The 19,331-nt window shown below is 32.1% G+C and overlaps 3 protein-coding genes across 3 annotated transcripts; 1 reads left to right on the forward strand and 2 right to left on the reverse strand.

Annotated features, from left to right (window-relative positions):
• The first annotated feature begins 332 nt into the window (after positions 1 to 332).
• Positions 333 to 2,957, forward strand: LOC134257919 (uncharacterized). The gene is made up of 3 exons (XM_062740492.1): positions 333 to 408; positions 499 to 1,178; positions 2,398 to 2,957. Exons 2-3 carry the CDS (start codon positions 662 to 664, stop codon positions 2,451 to 2,453), a joined length of 573 nt encoding a protein of 190 aa, XP_062596476.1. The 5' UTR covers positions 333 to 408; positions 499 to 661; the 3' UTR covers positions 2,454 to 2,957.
• Positions 2,958 to 4,898: 1,941 nt separating this feature from the next.
• On the reverse strand, positions 4,899 to 9,512 carry LOC134257915 (glioma pathogenesis-related protein 1-like). The gene is made up of 7 exons (XM_062740488.1): positions 9,432 to 9,512; positions 8,699 to 8,827; positions 7,244 to 7,300; positions 6,256 to 6,385; positions 5,677 to 5,786; positions 5,292 to 5,377; positions 4,899 to 5,172 (listed from the first exon to the last, which is right to left on the reverse strand). Exons 1-7 carry the CDS (start codon positions 9,432 to 9,434, stop codon positions 5,067 to 5,069), a joined length of 621 nt encoding a protein of 206 aa, XP_062596472.1. The 5' UTR covers positions 9,435 to 9,512; the 3' UTR covers positions 4,899 to 5,066.
• A 2,929-nt stretch (positions 9,513 to 12,441) lies between these two features.
• LOC134257923 (GLIPR1-like protein 1) lies at positions 12,442 to 16,021 on the reverse strand. The gene is made up of 5 exons (XM_062740495.1): positions 16,010 to 16,021; positions 15,629 to 15,758; positions 13,258 to 13,364; positions 12,868 to 12,956; positions 12,442 to 12,684 (listed from the first exon to the last, which is right to left on the reverse strand). Exons 1-5 carry the CDS (start codon positions 16,019 to 16,021, stop codon positions 12,516 to 12,518), a joined length of 507 nt encoding a protein of 168 aa, XP_062596479.1. The 3' UTR covers positions 12,442 to 12,515.
• Positions 16,022 to 19,331: the final 3,310 nt, after the last annotated feature.

Here is a 19,331-nt window from a genome sequence, read left to right on the forward strand (position 1 = left end):
TTAGACTATCGTCTTAAAATAAATCATTTTCATTCATGATTTATCTTTTTTCAGACTCTTTAGGTGATGGAGAAAATAGTAAGTAATTATGGAAAACTCCGATTTACTGTAAGCAATACTTAACATGAATCAAGAAAGAAAACATACTTACTTCTAAGAAGGGTCAAACTGACATAATCGGGTGTGTTTTTCTTTTTATAAACCTAAATCTGGGGTTATGATTCAGACGTCAATCAGTAGGATGTATAATTATACAGCTTTTTAAAGAAAGTTTTTTAAAAATGGTATGATGCTTGTAATTGAATACTCTAAAATCTGTGTTTTAGATGACGTTTTAATTATTGCAGTAGTGACCACTTTCACAATCGTAGGAGTTTTAACATTAATTGCTGTGATTTTCAGACAAAGGTGAGAACTTAAAGAAAAGACCTCTTGATTTGATAAAATGTTATTTGTTAAAAGCAACATGATGTTAATAGCAGCAGTACACACTTGTAGAATTTACAAGGATAGAAAAGGCAGAGAAATTACTTCACAGATTCCCAGCCAACGTAATAGCATCATATATTCAGATGCAACAATTAATATCTATACGGAGGCAGATACGGAACAAGAGCACATATATATTGAAAATATTGGAGAGCTTAATTCTGGATTAGATATGCAGACTGAAGATCCTGAAATGGGGAAAAATTATGATATTTTACGAGCATGTTTATCCATACAACCTGACACCTCTGCATCTTGTTATGATTGTTCAGAAAACGTCGAAGGGATTTATAATTATTCTCTAAGGAGAAAGGTTTATGTAAATCAATCACTGGAAGAAACCAAGAGAGTTGAAAATTTTGGAGAACAGTTACCAATTCTAACAGACATGTACGCTTATCCAGAGAATACTAATGGAGAGACTGAAGAACTGACTAGTTACTCAAGCAATACAGGTGACATAGAAAATCCCGGCATTTCAATGGAATTTTCTGTTTTTCTACCACAGAATAACCAAGCTAAGGATTTTATTTTTGCGCAAAACATTCTCTCTGGCGATGGTTTAAAGGATATCAAAATATCAAAGGATTCATATGACCAACAACAAAACAAAAGACTTCACAATTTTGATGGAACCTTTATTCCAAAGAATTCCAATTCTTCATCCGTTGAGTCCCAAGACGGCTATGGTACATTGTCGGGCAGGGGGATAATTACTCCAAAATGAATTGAAAGATTCGTATAAATACAACAAAAAGTTTTGAATTTCAATAAACTCTTTAAAAATGTGTAAACATTCAGAAAGAACTTAATTCGATAATAACCAATATTTGCATCCCAAATCAAACTTTAACGGAGAAATATATATAAATATGTACATAGGAGGATATATGCTGACTTCAAATAACTGAATATTTACATAAGTAGTGACGTCATAGGTTTGAAATGACGTCACAAAAATGGCGTAAATATAAAATTTCCATGATTTCTACAGAAAAATGTATATATTACGTCTATATTTTGAGTAAAAGTCACCGAGCGCAGGTCTGATCAGGCTCAGTATTTTCATATAATGTGCAGAATGATAATATCAATGAAATATGTAAAATTGTTCCTGAGCAAACTTGCGCTCTATAAATTTTAAAGCTAAAATTGTTGAAATTTTGTCGATATTGTCCTCTTTCTAAAAAAGGATATAAAATTGGACTAGTTTGTGACGTCATAAAAACAAAAATTGTCAATAAATTACTCTGAAACTATAATATGTTCTGTTAATTTATATTTCTCATACAATTTATAGAATTTAGCACATTTCAGGATTTTTTCAAAATTTGACTTTCATGGGGGCAAAGATATGCAGTATACCGCATATAGTTCTTTGACCTTCAGAGTATTCTGAAATGTGTTATAAATACTTGAACACGAAATCATATGTACTTAGGTTTATCAGAAAAGGAGACAACAGATAATGAATTACTAGTACATGTATTCTTAAACAAAGACTTATTAAAGTCTTATTTACCAATTTTACAAGAACAGTGGCATTGTCGTGTATTTATTATTAGGGTAAAAGAAATGGTTTTACCTTTATATTTTGAGTAAAGGAAATTGAAGTTTTATATTAAAGAAAATCAAATCAATGCGTTCGTTATCCTCAATAAGTAATTATTATTTAAATGAATCTTAAACGTGGTCAATTGATAGGGAGTTTGTCCATACTCTCAGCTCACAAAAATCGGTAAAAGTAAAGATTCCATCTCAGACTTTTACAAAATATAATTTCCACAGTAAAGTAATTGTTATATATCAGCTATTTAAAAATACTATTTTGTATTACTGATCTGATTCTTTTAATTTGATGACAAGCGTAAGCAATTAATAAACTTATATACCAATTATTTTTTGTAGGTGTTGTAGAAAGGACCTTCCGGAGTACTATGACACAACTCGAAGGGAATACGTAGAATGTCACAACTACGAAGACATTTGAGGAGCCAAGAAATTCTAACGAGATGTGTTATTGATTCATAAAACATAGATAAAACATGCAAAAAGAAACAACCAGAAAACATTTGCATTTATCAACCCTCGTGCTATAGTTTCATTGTTTCCTTTTGCAATATATTATCATATCCATCTGGCAGATGAAGTAAAAACATCAAAGGCAGAGGAATTAGTCACTGCCTTCAACTTTTCTTGTCGGTGCACTTCTTTCAATCATAGTTATTACGGTCCACAACTGGGACTAGAAATTGATTGGTGATTACTTCCCCCTTTACACCTAAGACTGGTAGACCATCAAATTAGCTTTTTGGCCTTCTGATTGTTACTGAAAATAATAGAAACTGTATTTATGAAAATGTATGCTGTATTCATGAAAATTTGAGGAATAAGTACTGGAATTATGACTATTTAATAATAATGTATCAAAAGGTTGTTTTGAAATTTTTAAGGCAAAAATACATATGAGATACACTTCAGAATATCCCAATTTCAATTAAATTAATTCAATATCTTGCAATTTCGATTTTTTTTATCAAACATCGCTAGTTAAATCTTATGACCTCAATAAATATATATTTTTTGTACATTCAATCTTGTAAACATAAATTTCAATGTCAATAGTCTCCTTCATTATATATTATGATAATACTTTGATTAGACAGTTCATGTAAACATACGATACATCTGTACATGTACTATTTCTACGTTGTGTGTGATGATGCTTCTACGTTACATACTGATAGGAAATCACTCACTGTTCATACTTCACAGTATTCTTCACAATATTACGATATTTCATAATGTGATGATTGTTTGTATTTTTAGCTTTCGGTGAAAATTCTACAATGTTGTTGATTTATTCTTGAATTAAAACTTATAAAAGGAAGTTTCATTTCAATGAGTTTGAATAATTACATTATACTTATGAATGTTTCGGGAAAAAAATGTTGTTTTCAGAATATTTAAAATATGGTAGTCCTAAACTACAATGTACATGTATTCAGTTTGATCCCATCATACAAGTGATTTTTTGTTTTAACATAAACCGACTCTTTTTTTAAACGGCTTCAAATTCTTGGACAAACAGTTTAAAGCAATACAAATAAGTACATATAACTGGATCACATGTTTAGTGTATTGAAATTGGCCCATTCTTGCTTTATATATAACTTGAAAGAATCAACATATAATGAAAAAGAACCTTCATATAATAAAGATTTGAAAGCACAATGTTCAAAGTATATTTATTAGCATATAAAGACAAAAAATCAGCATGTTTTGTTTTAAAAATAATCCACATTTATTAAAGAGAGAGAAAGTATACGCATATATTTGAGAGTCATTGGTAGATAACGGAGACGTCTACTGCATACTGCGACATGTATCAGCATATAAAGATCAAAATACTGAAAGCACTCATGGGAGCTGAACATGGTGTAAAATAAAATCTTTGATCGGGAGGTTAATTGAGTGAACAATATTATTATTTCAAATACAGAAAACTGTTTCAGATTTTTTGAGTTGCAACAAACTTTAGAAAGACATTCAGAGACTTTGAATAGAAAAAAAATGCATGGGCCATAATGCTTGCCTGCCTACATTAGTCCTTTTTTTTAACCCCCTGCTTGAAAAGCAGGAGGGTATTTATTAATCGGGATTTCCGTCCATCTGTTTGTTACGCTTTAGGTATACCCATCTCTTATCCGCAATTCCTCTTACACCACTGAACGAAATTTTCATAGAATCTTTATTACATATTGCCGTTGTGCACCTTCTATTACTTTTTCATCCTACACATATTTTGGGTTTCCCATTGCAAAACATTGACATGCCATTATACTAGTATTATTAGAGGTGGTTGATCATTTATAATATAATTCGTTGCTCACAGTTTTCAAATTTGTAATATATTTTTCTTTGGCACCTTTACCCATGTGTTATGAAAATTTCAGTTTCGCAGGAATAATATCATTGTTGACAAAATGTGGATTTTCACACAGCATCCTTTTGAGAGCCGTCAGTATGTAGAATTGTCGTTCGTATCTCTTTCAGTGTATGACGCTACACTAAAAATGAATTCCATTACGAAAAACTTTTGAGGTTCTATATAATTTAGTTTTACTTTGAACGAAATTTAATATTCAAAATAAGATTACTTTATCATTACATTTACTTACATTTCAAATTATGAAAATTAGATCAATTCAGGAGAAAATGACATGAACTATTTGTGGTGGATGTTTATGCACGTTTTCTGTTGAATGTCATCGGAGTAAATTGGTCGACACAGTAGCCTCGCTTTCGGCTCTATATAATCAACACAAATTACTGCGCATGTTAAATGTGTGATGACCATGGGAGATTGAACATAGTGAAAAAATGAATCATAAAATGATGGAAAAGTGTCAGCATAAATAGACATTTTATTGGAAAAAATATGCCCAGAGTTGAATTTTCACATGTAAAAATGCTTTGAGGATAGGAATCTACTATATTATGATTTACGTTTGTTTGAGTGAAGAAAATATAATTTACATTTTTCCATCAACACAAAAATACTTAAACTTAAAAAGTTAAACATTAAAAAATCTTCTGCAGAGTTTGTTTTCGCAAATATATCCGAATGGACAGGCACTACAGCTGGCCGCCGGGATATACGGCCTGCCATCCAAATCACTACTGTAAGTAAAAAATAAAAATCATTTACATATATTATCAGGGCTAGTTGAAATACTCTCTCTCTCTCTCTCTCTCTCTCTCTCTCTCTCTCTCTCTCTCTCTCTGTTGTTTTTTTTTACCTTGGTCCATAATTACACACTACAAACGTGTTTGTCCCACAGTCAGCCTTTCCACATCCGACATATTCTGAATCTGCCCAAGTGACCTTTAGTTAAAAAATGATATACTAGTATATAAGTTTTTAAAAAACTCATTAAAGGTTGAAAAACCAATTATAATAATAAAAGAACCAGAGCATCAGGTCTTGTATTTCAGGTTACATATAGTGGAACAAGTTCAGGACTCGTTAAATTAATTTGTACTTCTCCAGTATCTTATTCACTGTATTGGAATACAACAATTAGTCAATTTTTTCATGAATCAGAGATATTTCTTGTAGGCTTTAGTGATATCACCTTTTTTTATTTTATATTTTTTTAATACAGTAGTAATGAGAGTGATTACCTGTGTGTAATATTCACAGAAAAAGAAGAGTTGACATTCATTTGTCTGGAAGTTGTAAGAGTCTCCTTGTTGGCTCCAGTATTGAATGGCATTAGAAATGTTTGACCCCTCTAAGTGGGAATAGTATAGACTACATCAATACTTCTATTTTTCATATTACAATGTTTTAGGTAGTGATATTTCTAGAAGCTTGCACAATTTGAAAAGAAATTTTAAAATGCCGTATGAAAACTCCTTCTTCAATTATTAAACATTAATCTTTGATATTTCAAGCTAATGAGATTTCAATTCAACACAAATTTTAATTAGCTAATTTGATTAAAAATAAGTGTTGCCTTTTCTGGAGAGTAAGTTTACAAAAAAGCATACACTTTGAAACACCTCTGAGTCAAATCTGTGCCATAAAGGGTGTCATACTTGTGCATACCAAAAAACAAAGAATAGGGAATTTTTTTCAAGATTGACTGTGGGACAAGTTTTCAAAGTAATCGCCCTTAAAGTCAGGAGGAAGAAAATTTGGATTCAGCTAATCAATTTGACAGTTGTCCCATTATTTGAATAAACAAAATATAAACTTACTTGTTCCGGTGAATATATTTTCACCAACCCTGCTGAATGTGCGCGATTCTCTTGATCGGTTATCATTGTGCAGAAATGAGCACCTGTTTGCATGCTGTTGTGCAATCGATTCAAGTTCCTGAGAGTACATCTACAAGAAAACAGCATATTATATCAAGAATTACATGTCTACATGTAGCTGTGTTGTTTCGAATGTCAACACATTTAGGAAAGTTAAGAATTCATCACACTATGTTATCCTATAGCTAGTTATTTTACGGAATTTCACTCTATCCCTCTAAGTCTAAACTTACTCAGAAGAATATGCTGTAATAGTCTAACCGAATACCCGGTATAGTGAAATGGGTTTTTTTTTTATTTTTCTTTTAAATTTATTTATTTATATATTTATTTTTTTGTATTTTAAGTCTATTGATCTTGGTTGTTGTTGGTCAAAGTGTTGAGAAAAAAGTATTTTTTAATCGTTTACTCTTGATTTTTCAAAGGTTATACTTGGCATTAAAAAATATCATTTAGAAATTTACAAGTATTTAGTTTTTACTCATTATTTGTGGTGTAATTGTAAAGAATTTGAAATAAATTTTGCAATGATAGGAAAACTCAGTGTGTAAATAATAATGACCTACCAATTAATATGAAAAATGTTAGCCACTCTTCGAATGAATGATAGATTGTTTTTACCAATAAGGTCATTGTATCGACCATAAAACTTGCGAAATGATTACTTAAATCAAGAATGGTGATATTCTTGTTTCATCAACTTAATTGTCAATAGCTTAGCTTATAAAAGAAATTGTTCGTTCGTCAAATTTTCTCTAGCGTATCAAATATGAAACAGATTGATTTGTCAGACTCGGTGATATCTTAATTTCAAGATTACTGGATATATTGCGTCAACATATGAATGGAAGTTTTTTAGTTCCTCCTTTAGTGTCGACAATTAAGTTAACACTAAATGATTGTCTTGTTCTGATAAGTCGATACTTACTAATTTCTTCATGTTTGCTGCCAGTGGACTGACATTTGATCGTATATCATTGTGCTCCTGCAAAAAACACAGAAAGAAGTTCAATGCAATGATTCTCTGAAAATGTATAAACCTAAAAAAATTTACTTTAGTTAATATAGTGCACTTTGATACTCGAATTACTATGAAACTTTAATCTAAAACTGTGTTAGATTTTGAGTCTTAATATTTCTTAATTCAAATTAAATACGATATTACACCAAGCCAAGATAGGATTTTATCCTGCAACTACCCCTTGCATTGACCTAATAAAGGTAACATAATAAACCAAAGCTTTATCCTGCAACTAACCCTTGCATTGACCTAATAAAGGTAAGCTTTATCCGGTCACTGCCCTAATAAAGCCTCGTGCATGTATTCCGACGTTCTAAAAGCATTGTGACGTCACGTATATTGCAATGTTTACGCCATGGCGTCATAGTTTCAACTGCAGAGATGTGCCTAAATCTGTCGGATATAGCTTGTTCTGGACGTTCAAATGTAAGAAATATGTTGCAGGATAAACAAAATACATGATAACTGTCTTGAAATATAAGCGATATTTGGGCTCGAGTCGAAAACGTAAGAGGGCTCGGCAAGCCTCGCCCTCTATCACGTTTTCTTACCCTCGCCCAAATATCGCTTATATTTCAAGACAGTAACCATGTATTTTATATTTATCAGGAAGGAATTTCTTTTGGTTTACATGTATTTTATTTTACAAATATCAGTTTTGAGTTATACGAAAGCCCATTGGGCTCATTTTCGTAGGTTAAAAAAATAAAATTTTTGCGCTATAAAATTTTCGCGTTATAACGCGTAACTTTCGTGTTATAACGCGAAACTTTCGCAAATAAACGCAAGACTTTCGCGTTATAACGCGTAATTTTCGCGAATAAACGCGTAACTTTCGCGAATAAACGCAAGACTTTTGCGTTATTTCGCGAAATTATATGCATATAGTAATGTTTTTCAGGAATCTTGATCTTCACTAACAGATAAAATCATGAACGCTGACATGATCTTTCATGAATTTGTCTAAAAAAAGACGCCTGAAACAGTTGGATTCAATACCAAGAAAACTTAAAAACTTAAAATTGTAGCTTGTGATGGTCCAAAATGGCCTTTTTGCTTTTCTTTGTTATGAATACAAGTAAACTAGATCACAAAATCAAGAAAAAGTTAAGACTTACGCAAATATCTTGGTTAAACAGTAAAAGTTTCGCGTTATAACGCGAAAGTTACGCGTTTATTTTCGAAAGTTTCGCGTTATAACGCGAAAAATTAATTTTTTTAACCTACGAAAATGAGCTCAATGGGCTTTCGTAGAGTTATGTATTTTGTAGAGATATTTTTTTTTTTACTACAGGGAGAGAAATACTGAAAATAAACTTGATTTCTATTTCCGATTTTTAGGCTTCAAATGAAACAACTTACCTGAACATACTCAACCCAATAAGTGGCATACACCTTAACGACCAGTAACAATGGAAGAAGTGGATATTTAACCGCCATGTTTGAGATATTCACGACTGTCTCAGACTGATTGGTAAGTTTAAGCATGTCCTGTTGGTACAACAGCCGAGTTTTTATATCCGTCGTTTTTGAAAGTGCACATTTATCACGCTATATACATGTATTAATGTAATTTCGATAATAGATGTGATTTTGATTAAATGTTTATGCACTTTTGTATTATCCCCATAGGAAGTAGACAAGTTAAGTCGTTTTTGAAAGTGCACATTTATCACGCTATATATTAATGTAATTTTGATAATAGATGTGATTTTGATCAAATGTATTTATGCACTTTTGTATTTTTCCAAATAGGAAGAAGACATGTAAACAGGCTTTGTTTTTGTTTTGGTTAAAAAAAATAATATATTTAAATTCAGCGGATAAAAAACAACGCATTAGAAATTCATCATTTAAGATAAGGAAAAAACAATTCATTAATTATCTTAGATAAAAGTACAAATTGATTGAAAAAGATCAATCAATGATTGCACAAATACATGTATAAATTAAACAAGCATATGTTAATGGAAAAAAATGTTTTTCGTTGCAGTGCATGGAATAAATATCTCCCTGAGCAAAGAAAGGATAGAATTAGATTAACATAAAAAATATTTTTTTTAATTGACAGAATGTTCAGAAGATCAGCACATACCATGATTTTGATATTCCAGGTTTAATTCTTATCTAGCTTGCTGAATAAGTAAGATTCATGTAAAACCAGTAATTTCCGAGTCATATGCATTATATTGCTTGATTCTTTAAAGCAGAAAAGAGCAGGTAAAGTTATCAATCATATGGTAATTTACTGCAGAATGTGTAAGGACGATGAACAACGCTCGTTTACAGATTGTCAATTTCTGCGCATGTTATGTCGCTTAACATTTATCTAAATCAATTAGCTGTCCGATTTATCTTTAAATACTTTAAGAAAGTATACGTTTCTTAAGGGTTTAATGTCACAAGGATTACATATGTGAAGTATGAAAGCCCTAGCCCTTACCTTTCAAAAGTTATGGCCAACGTTAAAGTTCTTAAAAAGTAGATCAAACTCCAAGGTTAAAGGGTCAAAGTTCTTGATATCAAATAAAAGGTCTTGTCACAAGGATTAGATATATGAAGTATGAAAACCCTAGCCCCATCCCTTCAAAAGTTATAGTTGAGGGTTGCTTTTTCAAAAGTAAGTCAAACTCCAGAGTAAAAAGGTTAAAGTTTTTGGTATCCAATAAAAGGGCTTCTCACAAAGATTACATATGTGAAATTTAAAAACCCTTGTCCTTATCGTTCAGAAGTTATGACCAAGGTTAAAGTTTTTTCTTAAGTATGGAAATCTCAAAGATCAAGGTCAAAAGGTCAAATTTGTTGGTATTCAGTAAAAGTTCTAGCCACAGAGAATACATATGTGAAGTATGAAAGTTTTAGTATCTACCGTTCAAAAGTTAAGACAAATATTTGTGTAAAAAGGTTAAACGTCAATGTCAAAAGGTCAAATTTGGAGGTACCAAAAGAAAGGCCTTGTCAAAAGGAATACACATGTGAAATATGTAAGTCATAGATCCAGTAAATAAAAAGTTATGGTCAAGGTTAAGGTTTTTGCGGACAAAAAGACAGACCGGCATAAAAAGAAGTCAGCGAAATCCAATTAAATCATCTTTTCTTCTAATGGAAGTATACATATGAAAACATCTCCAAAAAGCTTAATTTTATGCCCCGGATCAAAAGATCCCGAGGTATATTGTTTTTTCCTGTCTGTATGTTTGTCTCTCTGTTTGCATGTTGTCAACTTTAACCTAGGCCATAACTATTGAGTGGTTGGGACTATGGCTTCCATATTTCACAGGTGTATTTCTTGTGACAAGACCTTTCTTTAGTTACCACCAAATTTAACCTCTTTATTTCTTTACAAACACTTTAACCTTAGTCAAAACTTTTGAACATGTGGAGCTAGGTCTTTCATCCTTCACATGTGTATTCATTGTGTCAAGACTTTACATACATGGTATAAATATTTTTCATCGTGACCTTAGATTTTAACCCACTTTTTAAAAAAAACTTTAACATTTGCCATAACTTCTGAACAGTTAAATTTAGGTTTTCATATTTCACAGGTGTAATCCTTGTAACAAGAACTTCCTTTCGGTACCAACACCTTTGACCTTGACGTTTGTAGTATGACATACATTTGAAAGAATTCAAGACATAAGCTGCCCTAGAGGGGCATCAGTATTTCACAAAAGCATCTTGTTTAAAATTGTTTTTTCATTGAAAATGACGGCTTAGAACAAACTATTTTGTTGTATTTACACCCATGCACCTTACTTAACTAAGATATGGTATCTTGTTTAGAATTGTTTTTTCATTGAAAATTACGGCTTAGAACTATTTTGTTGTATTTACATCCATGCACCTTACTTAACTAAGATGTGGTAATTCAGAATCAACAAGATGTGTTTGTGAAACACTGATGCCCCTGTATGGCAACAAAGCGAGGATTAAACTTTTCTTAATTGCAAATTTAATATATTGGTACCAGAAGAAGGGTATTTTCGTTGGAAATACAATTGTGAAATATGAAAGTAGTAAAGGCCAAGGTTTTCATAAGTGCGGAAATCTCCAAGGTCAAGGTAAGAAGATCAAAGTAATTGGTATCCAATGAAGGTCTTGCCACAAAAAATACTTAGGTAAAGTATGGAAGCCCATGCCCTAGCCCTTCAAAAGTTATGGCCAAGGTTAAAAATTTTAAAATGTTAAACTCCAAGGTCAAGGGTCAAAGGTCTTGCTATCAAATGAAAGGTCTTGTCACAAGGATTAAATATGTAAAGTATGAAAGCACTAACCCTATCACTTTAAAAGTAAAGGTCATTTTTTGTTTTTTAAAAGTACATGTAGGTCAAACTCCAAGGTCAAAATCAAAGGGTTAAAATTCTTGGTATCCAATGAAGGGTCTCCTCACAAGGATTGCATAAGTGAAGTAAGAGATCACTAGCCCTTATCGTTTAAAAGTTATGCCCAAGGATAAAGTTTTTAATGAGTGCGAAAATCTCCAAGGTCAAGGTTGTTTGTATACAATAAAAGGTCTTTCCACAAAAAATAAATGTGTAAAGTATAAATGTCCTGTTATCTACTGTTCAAAAGATATGGCCAAAGTAAAAGTTTGGAATTTTTATGTAAAGTGGGTCAAACTCCAAGGTCAAGGTCAAAAGGTCAAATTTGATGGCACCCAAAGGTCTTGTCACAGGAAATAAACATGTGAAATATAAAAGTCATAGATCCACTTTATCAAAAGTTATGGACAAGGTTAAAGTTTTTGCCAAAACTGGCTCTTATCAAATATACTCCTTTGATGGCACCCAAAGGTCTTGTCACAGGAAATAAACATGTGAAATATAAAAGTCATATATCCACTTAATCAAAAGTTATGGACAAGGTTAAACGGACATGACAACGGAACGACTAATACCCCGAAACTTCGTTGACGGGGGCATAAAAAGGAATCCATCTATAAATAAGTTTGAGGAAAAGGAATGCTTATACCTTATATGCTTATAAGATATCCCTTACCACTTTCTATATTTTAACATCAACCCTTTAGTTATAAAAGTAATTTGAAAAACAATGAATCTCATTTAAATTACATGATTTATTCAGAATATACAACTATGTGTTAAGAAATATATCAAAAAGTGTCATTTAATTCAGGTAAATATATGAATATCTTTCTGATTTTGTTGGTGCTGATCTAACCATGGTGGTGTGGTTTATGCGTGGTGGTGGTATGAGTGGTGTGGGGGTGGGTGGTGTGGGAGGAGGAGGATTTTGTACACAGCTTATTCTCGCAATGATAACCGTGTGGACATTTGCTGCAGGGTGCTCCGTGGGTGTAAGGAATTTCTCCTCGGTAGTTTCCTCTAAAACAAGAAAAACCAATGCATTAATGCATATGTGGTAAAATGATGGGGTTTTACAAATTCTTTATTTGGAGAAATCAAATGAAAAATATTCTTCTTTGGACATTATGTTAGTACATAGTATAATAAGTAAAATTAGATAGGCTAATTTGTCGAAGAACTGATGTTTTAGCGTATATCTACCCCGGCCCATAGTCGCAAACGATAAAATAATGTCCGTCAGGGCAGTGAGATGTTGCACATCCTACATATTCAGTGGTCGCCCAAACTTCCTAAAAATAACAAATGTAAGTGATCAATATAATACCTGTCTGAGAAGTTTAAAGAAAATCCTGAATTTCCAATTACGCCAAATGTCATGTTTTAGATAACACACATAACAAACCATAAAAGCGTTTTTTTAATTTAAATTGCAGGCCTTAGAATTGTTTGAGGCAAACCTTTCGAGGAAGGAGATGTTAAACATATGAGATTATTAAAATTATATACCAGTATGTATAATAAAATCAATGTAAAAATAAATTAATGATAACTGGGAAAGGGGCCCACTAGGGGTCTGTAACAGGGCTTCACCTGTGTGTAGTGACCACAGTGTCCCTTTAAGCATGTGTTGTTTCCGTAACTGTAATTCACATGTTCTGCAAACCAACGGTCAACTGGGTACTCTTCCGTGTGGGCTCCTAAAATCATTAACATGAATGAAGAAATGCTTATATCAAGGAGAAACAAACAGGATGATCACTCCTCCAAGGAACCTGATCCCATCTCTGATGTTTTAAGAGGTCCGTGTTTTTTTCTGCGCCTGATTTGTATTTTTTCAATGGACTTTTAAGCACGATAACTGATAGTTATATTCATATAATACATGCAAGAGATCAAAAATGTTTGATAAAATGAGGTCAAACCAGGGTTAAGGGTTCAAACTACGAGTTCAATTTGGTAATGAAATGAAATATAATGGAGATACCGAAAAGTATTCAGACGCAGAGTAGGTAACAAAGAAAAATGCATTTCTACTAATCAGTAATAATCAGCAATAATCAGTAGTGCCCCTACCCCACAGGAATTCCTGACACTGGGATCATGAAATTTACAATTTTGGAAAAGATACCCTTGTTCATCATAAATGTTTGATTAATACCGAGTAGAAGATTTCGAAGTATTAATGAATATGGAGATAACGAACAGTATTCAAGCTTGGAGTCTATTAAACAATACAAAATTGGGACAGAGCAAACACAGACCTCCAAAACATCAGAGGTGGGATCAAGTGTCATGGACTAGAGAGCATTCCCTGCCAACCGGTCACACACGCTGTGTGCTCCTTGTCATGTTTTGGGGGGGGGGCGAGAATCCGTGGACAACAGTGTGTTAATAATGGCCTAACAACAAGCATGAAAAAGTCAGTCAGCACTGGACTTCATGATGAATTATATATTTGCTGAAAATGTCATTGTATCGACCAAAGACCAAATGAAATGATGATTGATTTAAAAGAGACTTCTGATATTCTTGTTTCAGCAACTTGTTTGACAATAATTAACTTCGTTTTATAAATTGTCCGTGCGTAGAACATGCTCTCGCGTATCGAATCAACTCAAATATATAAACACTCTATGCTGGTGATAAAGGTATACTGTTGCAAAAGTAGGGAAAGTTCATCATTGAAAAGTTAAAGTCATCCCGTTTATCATAAAGCTTGGTTGTAAGATTACCAGTAACGTCTCTTTCAAGTAAAATATCTAAATCTGAAACAGCTAGATGTGTCAGATTCTGTGGTATCTCTATTTCAAGCTAACCGGGATTTATCGTATCGACACAAGACTGGAATTAACCATTGTTAATTGATATTACGTCATTGATATATCCAAATGTCGAGTTGAAGGGCACAGCAAGTGTTGTTTTTTTTCTTTTCACATACATGTATAAGATTTTAGAAAAATTCTGCTTCATGTAAATACAAAAATAGTCTTCTTATAATTGGGCGCAATTGGTATCCATGAGATTTCCAACAGATTGTTGGAAAACCCGTCGTCAAAAACAAATTAGATATTGTCAGTCAGAAACTCAAGCATCTTTTAAATATTAAATTCAAATTCACTTCAAAAGTACTTGTGTGCACAATAAGAATTTTTTAACTCAACAATATTGCAAATGACCAATGAAAAGATAAGAAAATTTACGAGTTCCATTTTTACTGAAAAAGCAGCTGTCGATGATGTCATAAAGCCTGGACTTTAATTCATCGTGGGGAATGGTTCTATACAAAGTGGAAAAGTCGTAAGTTTTAATGCTGTTGATTTTGGTATAATTTTGTGATTTCAAAATTTCCAAAAGTTCCTTGAAGTTTTTAAGTATCCACATCTGATCATGATTTACACCACTTCTCAAATATATTGTTGCATAGTACTCTTAAAGTTTCCCCTTCACTACTGTTAATATTTTAGTGAGGAGTAAAGGAAAAGGTTTGATAAAACATTTATTGGAACCCGCTACGTATCTTTGTTTGTAAGGATTTTATGAAGTTAAGGAATCCAATATAGATATGGTAATTCAAATTCATCCTGGTTGTTGACATTTTTAAATATATTCAAAACTGACGAATGATTTTCAAGATTCCCTTCTTAGAAGGGAGCTATGGGTTTAAGTTGGATTACCAATTGTAGATTGAATCTCAGTTCCTCTAAAATACATTTTATATAATGAGCCTTACAAACAAAGACAACGTTGTTACCTGCTTTGTCAGCAGGGATCAGTACATACTGACCGTGTAATCTATCTTATTGTTTTTCACTCCTTATAATTACTAAACACAAAAATTACTGAACACAGAAAAGCTTTTCTGTCCGTTATCTCGTTGCATATGAATTGTACTTTGTTCAAAAAAAAATAATCTTATAATGAATATCTGTAGTTTAATAAATGTTCTTTGAATTAAACTTACGTGTGGACCACTGAATGTTTTCTCCTACATAATGGAATGTAGCAGATTGTTGAGATCTTAATGAGTTGTGTTTCAAACTGCAACCATCTGCCCATTTCTGGGCTATTTTTGCCAGTTCGTCGCTCCAGATCTAACAACACCCAAAAGATTGAATTTTAAGTAAGATCACAATGTAATGATATCATTATCAGAGAATTCGAAACGTGCAATATAAGAGAGAGACGTTCCTAAAAAAGAGGTTTACTGTATGAGGAATGGATTTACATACAAAAAAAATGCATAATTATATATATCCCTTGGATGTCAGTTCTCCGTTATGAGTCTTTGGATAAATATTATGATTTTTTGATTTGTAGTATCCTGTTGCTAGAAAAGACTCACCAATTTCTTCATGTTTGCCGCTGTTGGGTGGACAGAGGCGCGCATTTTGTTATGTTCCTGTAAGAATAAATTTGGGGAAGGTAAAATAAACTAGGAACAGAAAATTACAAAATAATTCCTAATTTGTTTCAATTACTTGCTGAATAAAAATCTACATATTTTGATTGATAATGCATTTAAATTCGGATTTCCAGAGTTTTTGTTGGCAATTATTAAAGCTTACTCACATATTGCTTTTTGCCAAAGTATTCCAAATACAGCTTTTCGTTAATGAAAAACGTTACAAAACTTTTCCATCAATCGTATGCTTTGGTCATTTTTAATTTTTTTTTTACTCTATTACCAAATTTATTAAATCAACATAGACAACAGCAAAAATATTTGAACTAGTTTTATGATCAAAAAGCCATAGATTCTTTTCTATTATTATTTATAAATGTTTTATTTATTTTGGTTTTCATTAATAATATTTGAAGGTCAATCCTTACTGAACAGATATTAAATATCAAAATTTGCCAAATAATCACCTATGATTTTGATTATCATTGGAATCAAATATTTTTGAAGTATTTTTGCTATTTTTCAAATAAAGAGCAGGATAAAAAAAGAAGTCCTACCGATAAAAAGTCACACCATGATGACACAAAGAAACTCGCTGTGAGCACCAAAAACAGAAAAGATCTTGGAATCGACATTTTAGCAAATGAGGAGGCAAATCTGTGAATCGAGGTTAGATTTTATACCACATAGATAAGGTTCTAATAATGTGGGTCTAATGACTGCTCTCAGTAACCTAGGTTAATAGATAACCAATGAAAAAGCTGTTTGTATATTTTTACTTTCGAGAAAACATGATTAATTGGAGTTTGGCCAAGACTTTAATTATTAATTATTATCAAAATTTAAATTGCTGAACATAAATGTGAAATACTTGGAGATTTTTGTCTAAATCGGGCGTTGCTTTTAAAAAAAAAACAGAAATTGATGAGTATTTTTAAAAATTTAGTTTATTTTAAAATATAATTGACCTTGCTCTAAATGAGAGCAAGGTCTAGTTTCGTGGCTAAGTTTCTAGGAGTATAATGTATGTTGAGCAGATAAAGTTATTTTAACATTTTCTAAGTTATTTTAATCTAATTTCGGTAAAGCTAATATTGCTTTTAGATAGTCCACTTCCCTTGTTTTAATTGATGTGTTATTATTTAAAGATTAGAAACGTTTCTGCTTAAAGAATCTTCTTTGTTAGTAAAAAAAAAGTTTTACTTTTTTTTAAAGCAGTTACAATTTCACAATGGTGTCCTTGAAATATTTTATACCTAACTTTTCCAGACATAGTGTTTATATAATTCAAAACCATAACAATTTAGTGGTTTATTTAACATAGTGGATACGATAAAGCCATCTTTAAAGGAATGTTTGGTTGCCCTTTCCTGACCAACTGAATACAAATGACCCAATAATTTTACCTTGAACATTGAAGATGGCCTAATTAAAACATAATGTTACATCTGTAAGAGAGAAAGAGAGCGAGAGTGTTGGACTTTTACGAGAAGCACTGACTTTTACAGTTGACGGTTTACGTTGATTTCATCATGTACGGAGATACAAAGTTGATAATTGACATGAGAAACTTTCTAGTGGTCAAAGGTATGGTGTTAGGGGCACTAACATGTGAAGACCAGGGGTTGAGGGTAGGATGGTTGTCTTTTTTATCAAGGACAACTTATATGTGCTTTGAAATAACCCAATATTTTCGTAAAATTAAATCTGTACATTGTCCTAGTGTAAAAGTAAATCGTCAACTGTAAAAGTCAGCGCTCCTCGCAAAATCCCATTAGGTACAGAAGTAGATTCACAAAACATCGTCTGTACAAAAACCAACATTATCAGTCGATTGCGACTGGGTAAAATTTGGTTCTACGTTTATATCAGTTAAAGCGACAACGTGACGGGAAAGCGGGAAAATTCAAAACAATAGTAGAATTTTTGCTTGACCAATCTTGTTCCATTTATGAAGATATTAGTTTTTACACACTTACAGGTTGCTGAAACTAAAATGTCTACTTTTTTGGGGGGGGGTTAAATTTAAAAATAAGTTTTGTATTGTCCGTTCATAAAATTTATATTGCTTCTTTTCTTTTTAAGCTGCTTTTTCAATAAATCTGAAACTCGTAAATTTACTCTCCTGGTCATTGGTCATTTTTAAAATCATTATGTAAAAAAAAAACATTCTGATTGTACACACAAGTACTCTGAAGTTGATAATAAAAAGATGGTTGATGTCATAGGTTTTTGCAAAAACTGTTATTACTATATACCCAATAGAACAATATCTTTTGGAAGAACGGTTTTCTATAGGTGTAATAATAAATATTGTTCAGTGACGTAGCATGGTTTTTTTTTTTTTTTTTTGGGGGGGGGGGGGGGCAGCCAGAGAACAAAATATTACTTGCATGAAAAATGTTGACAAGCAAAAATAAAAAACAAACAAGCAAAAAACAAAATTGCCCAAGCTCGAAAATACTATTTTCGGTGTGAGAGAGAGGATGTGTGTGTGTGGGGGGGGGGGGAGGGGGGGGGGGTGTTAGAGGCAAACTTTTTTCAATGTCAACTCCTTTCAGTGCCTTTTTTTTGCATAAATTACTTTATTTCCTTGATATCACTTCCCTGTAGTTAAAGGTGGAGGAGGGGGGGGCAACCTTTCCATCTTCATCTTCTATAGTAAAAGTATTGTTGGGAAAAAAGGGGGGGCTGAGCTACGTGCCTGTTGTTAAGACAATTAATCTAAAAAATGCATTTTTTATTTAATCAATTATTCAATCTTAAAAAAAAGTTGACAAGGACAATAATTCCTTCTTAGGTATCTTCATTCAGGCATTTGAAGCTGGGCATTTCTAATATGAAGTTTCCCTGATATTCACAATTTAAAGTTATCTTATAAGTAGCAAGTATTTTGGAACTTTCAGCATCAGAATTATGTACATGCATTTGAAACAGTTTTTACATAATTTTTATCATACTGTTTACAAAAAATACAATACGATTTTTTATGTTGACATATGCGACCTATACATTTATAACAATTATTAATAAATCTAAACTTTATTGAATGAAAATAATTGCAGTTTTTGTACTTTGAACGATTAAAATTGTAAGGTTGGAAAGACCTTAAGTAAGATCATATTGTAATGATATCATTATCAGAGAAACGTGCAATTAGAGAGAGACTTTCCTGAAAAAAGAGGGCTACTTGCAGGAGGAATGGATTTACATTAAAAAAAATTGCATATATCCTTTGGATGTCAGTGCTACGTTATGATTC

Source organism: Saccostrea cucullata, unplaced genomic scaffold, assembly GCF_032062105.1.
Source record: "Saccostrea cucullata isolate Sc308-1 unplaced genomic scaffold, CSIRO_AGI_Scuc_v1 ctg2836, whole genome shotgun sequence".
NCBI classification, from domain to species: Eukaryota; Metazoa; Mollusca; class Bivalvia; order Ostreida; family Ostreidae; genus Saccostrea; species Saccostrea cuccullata.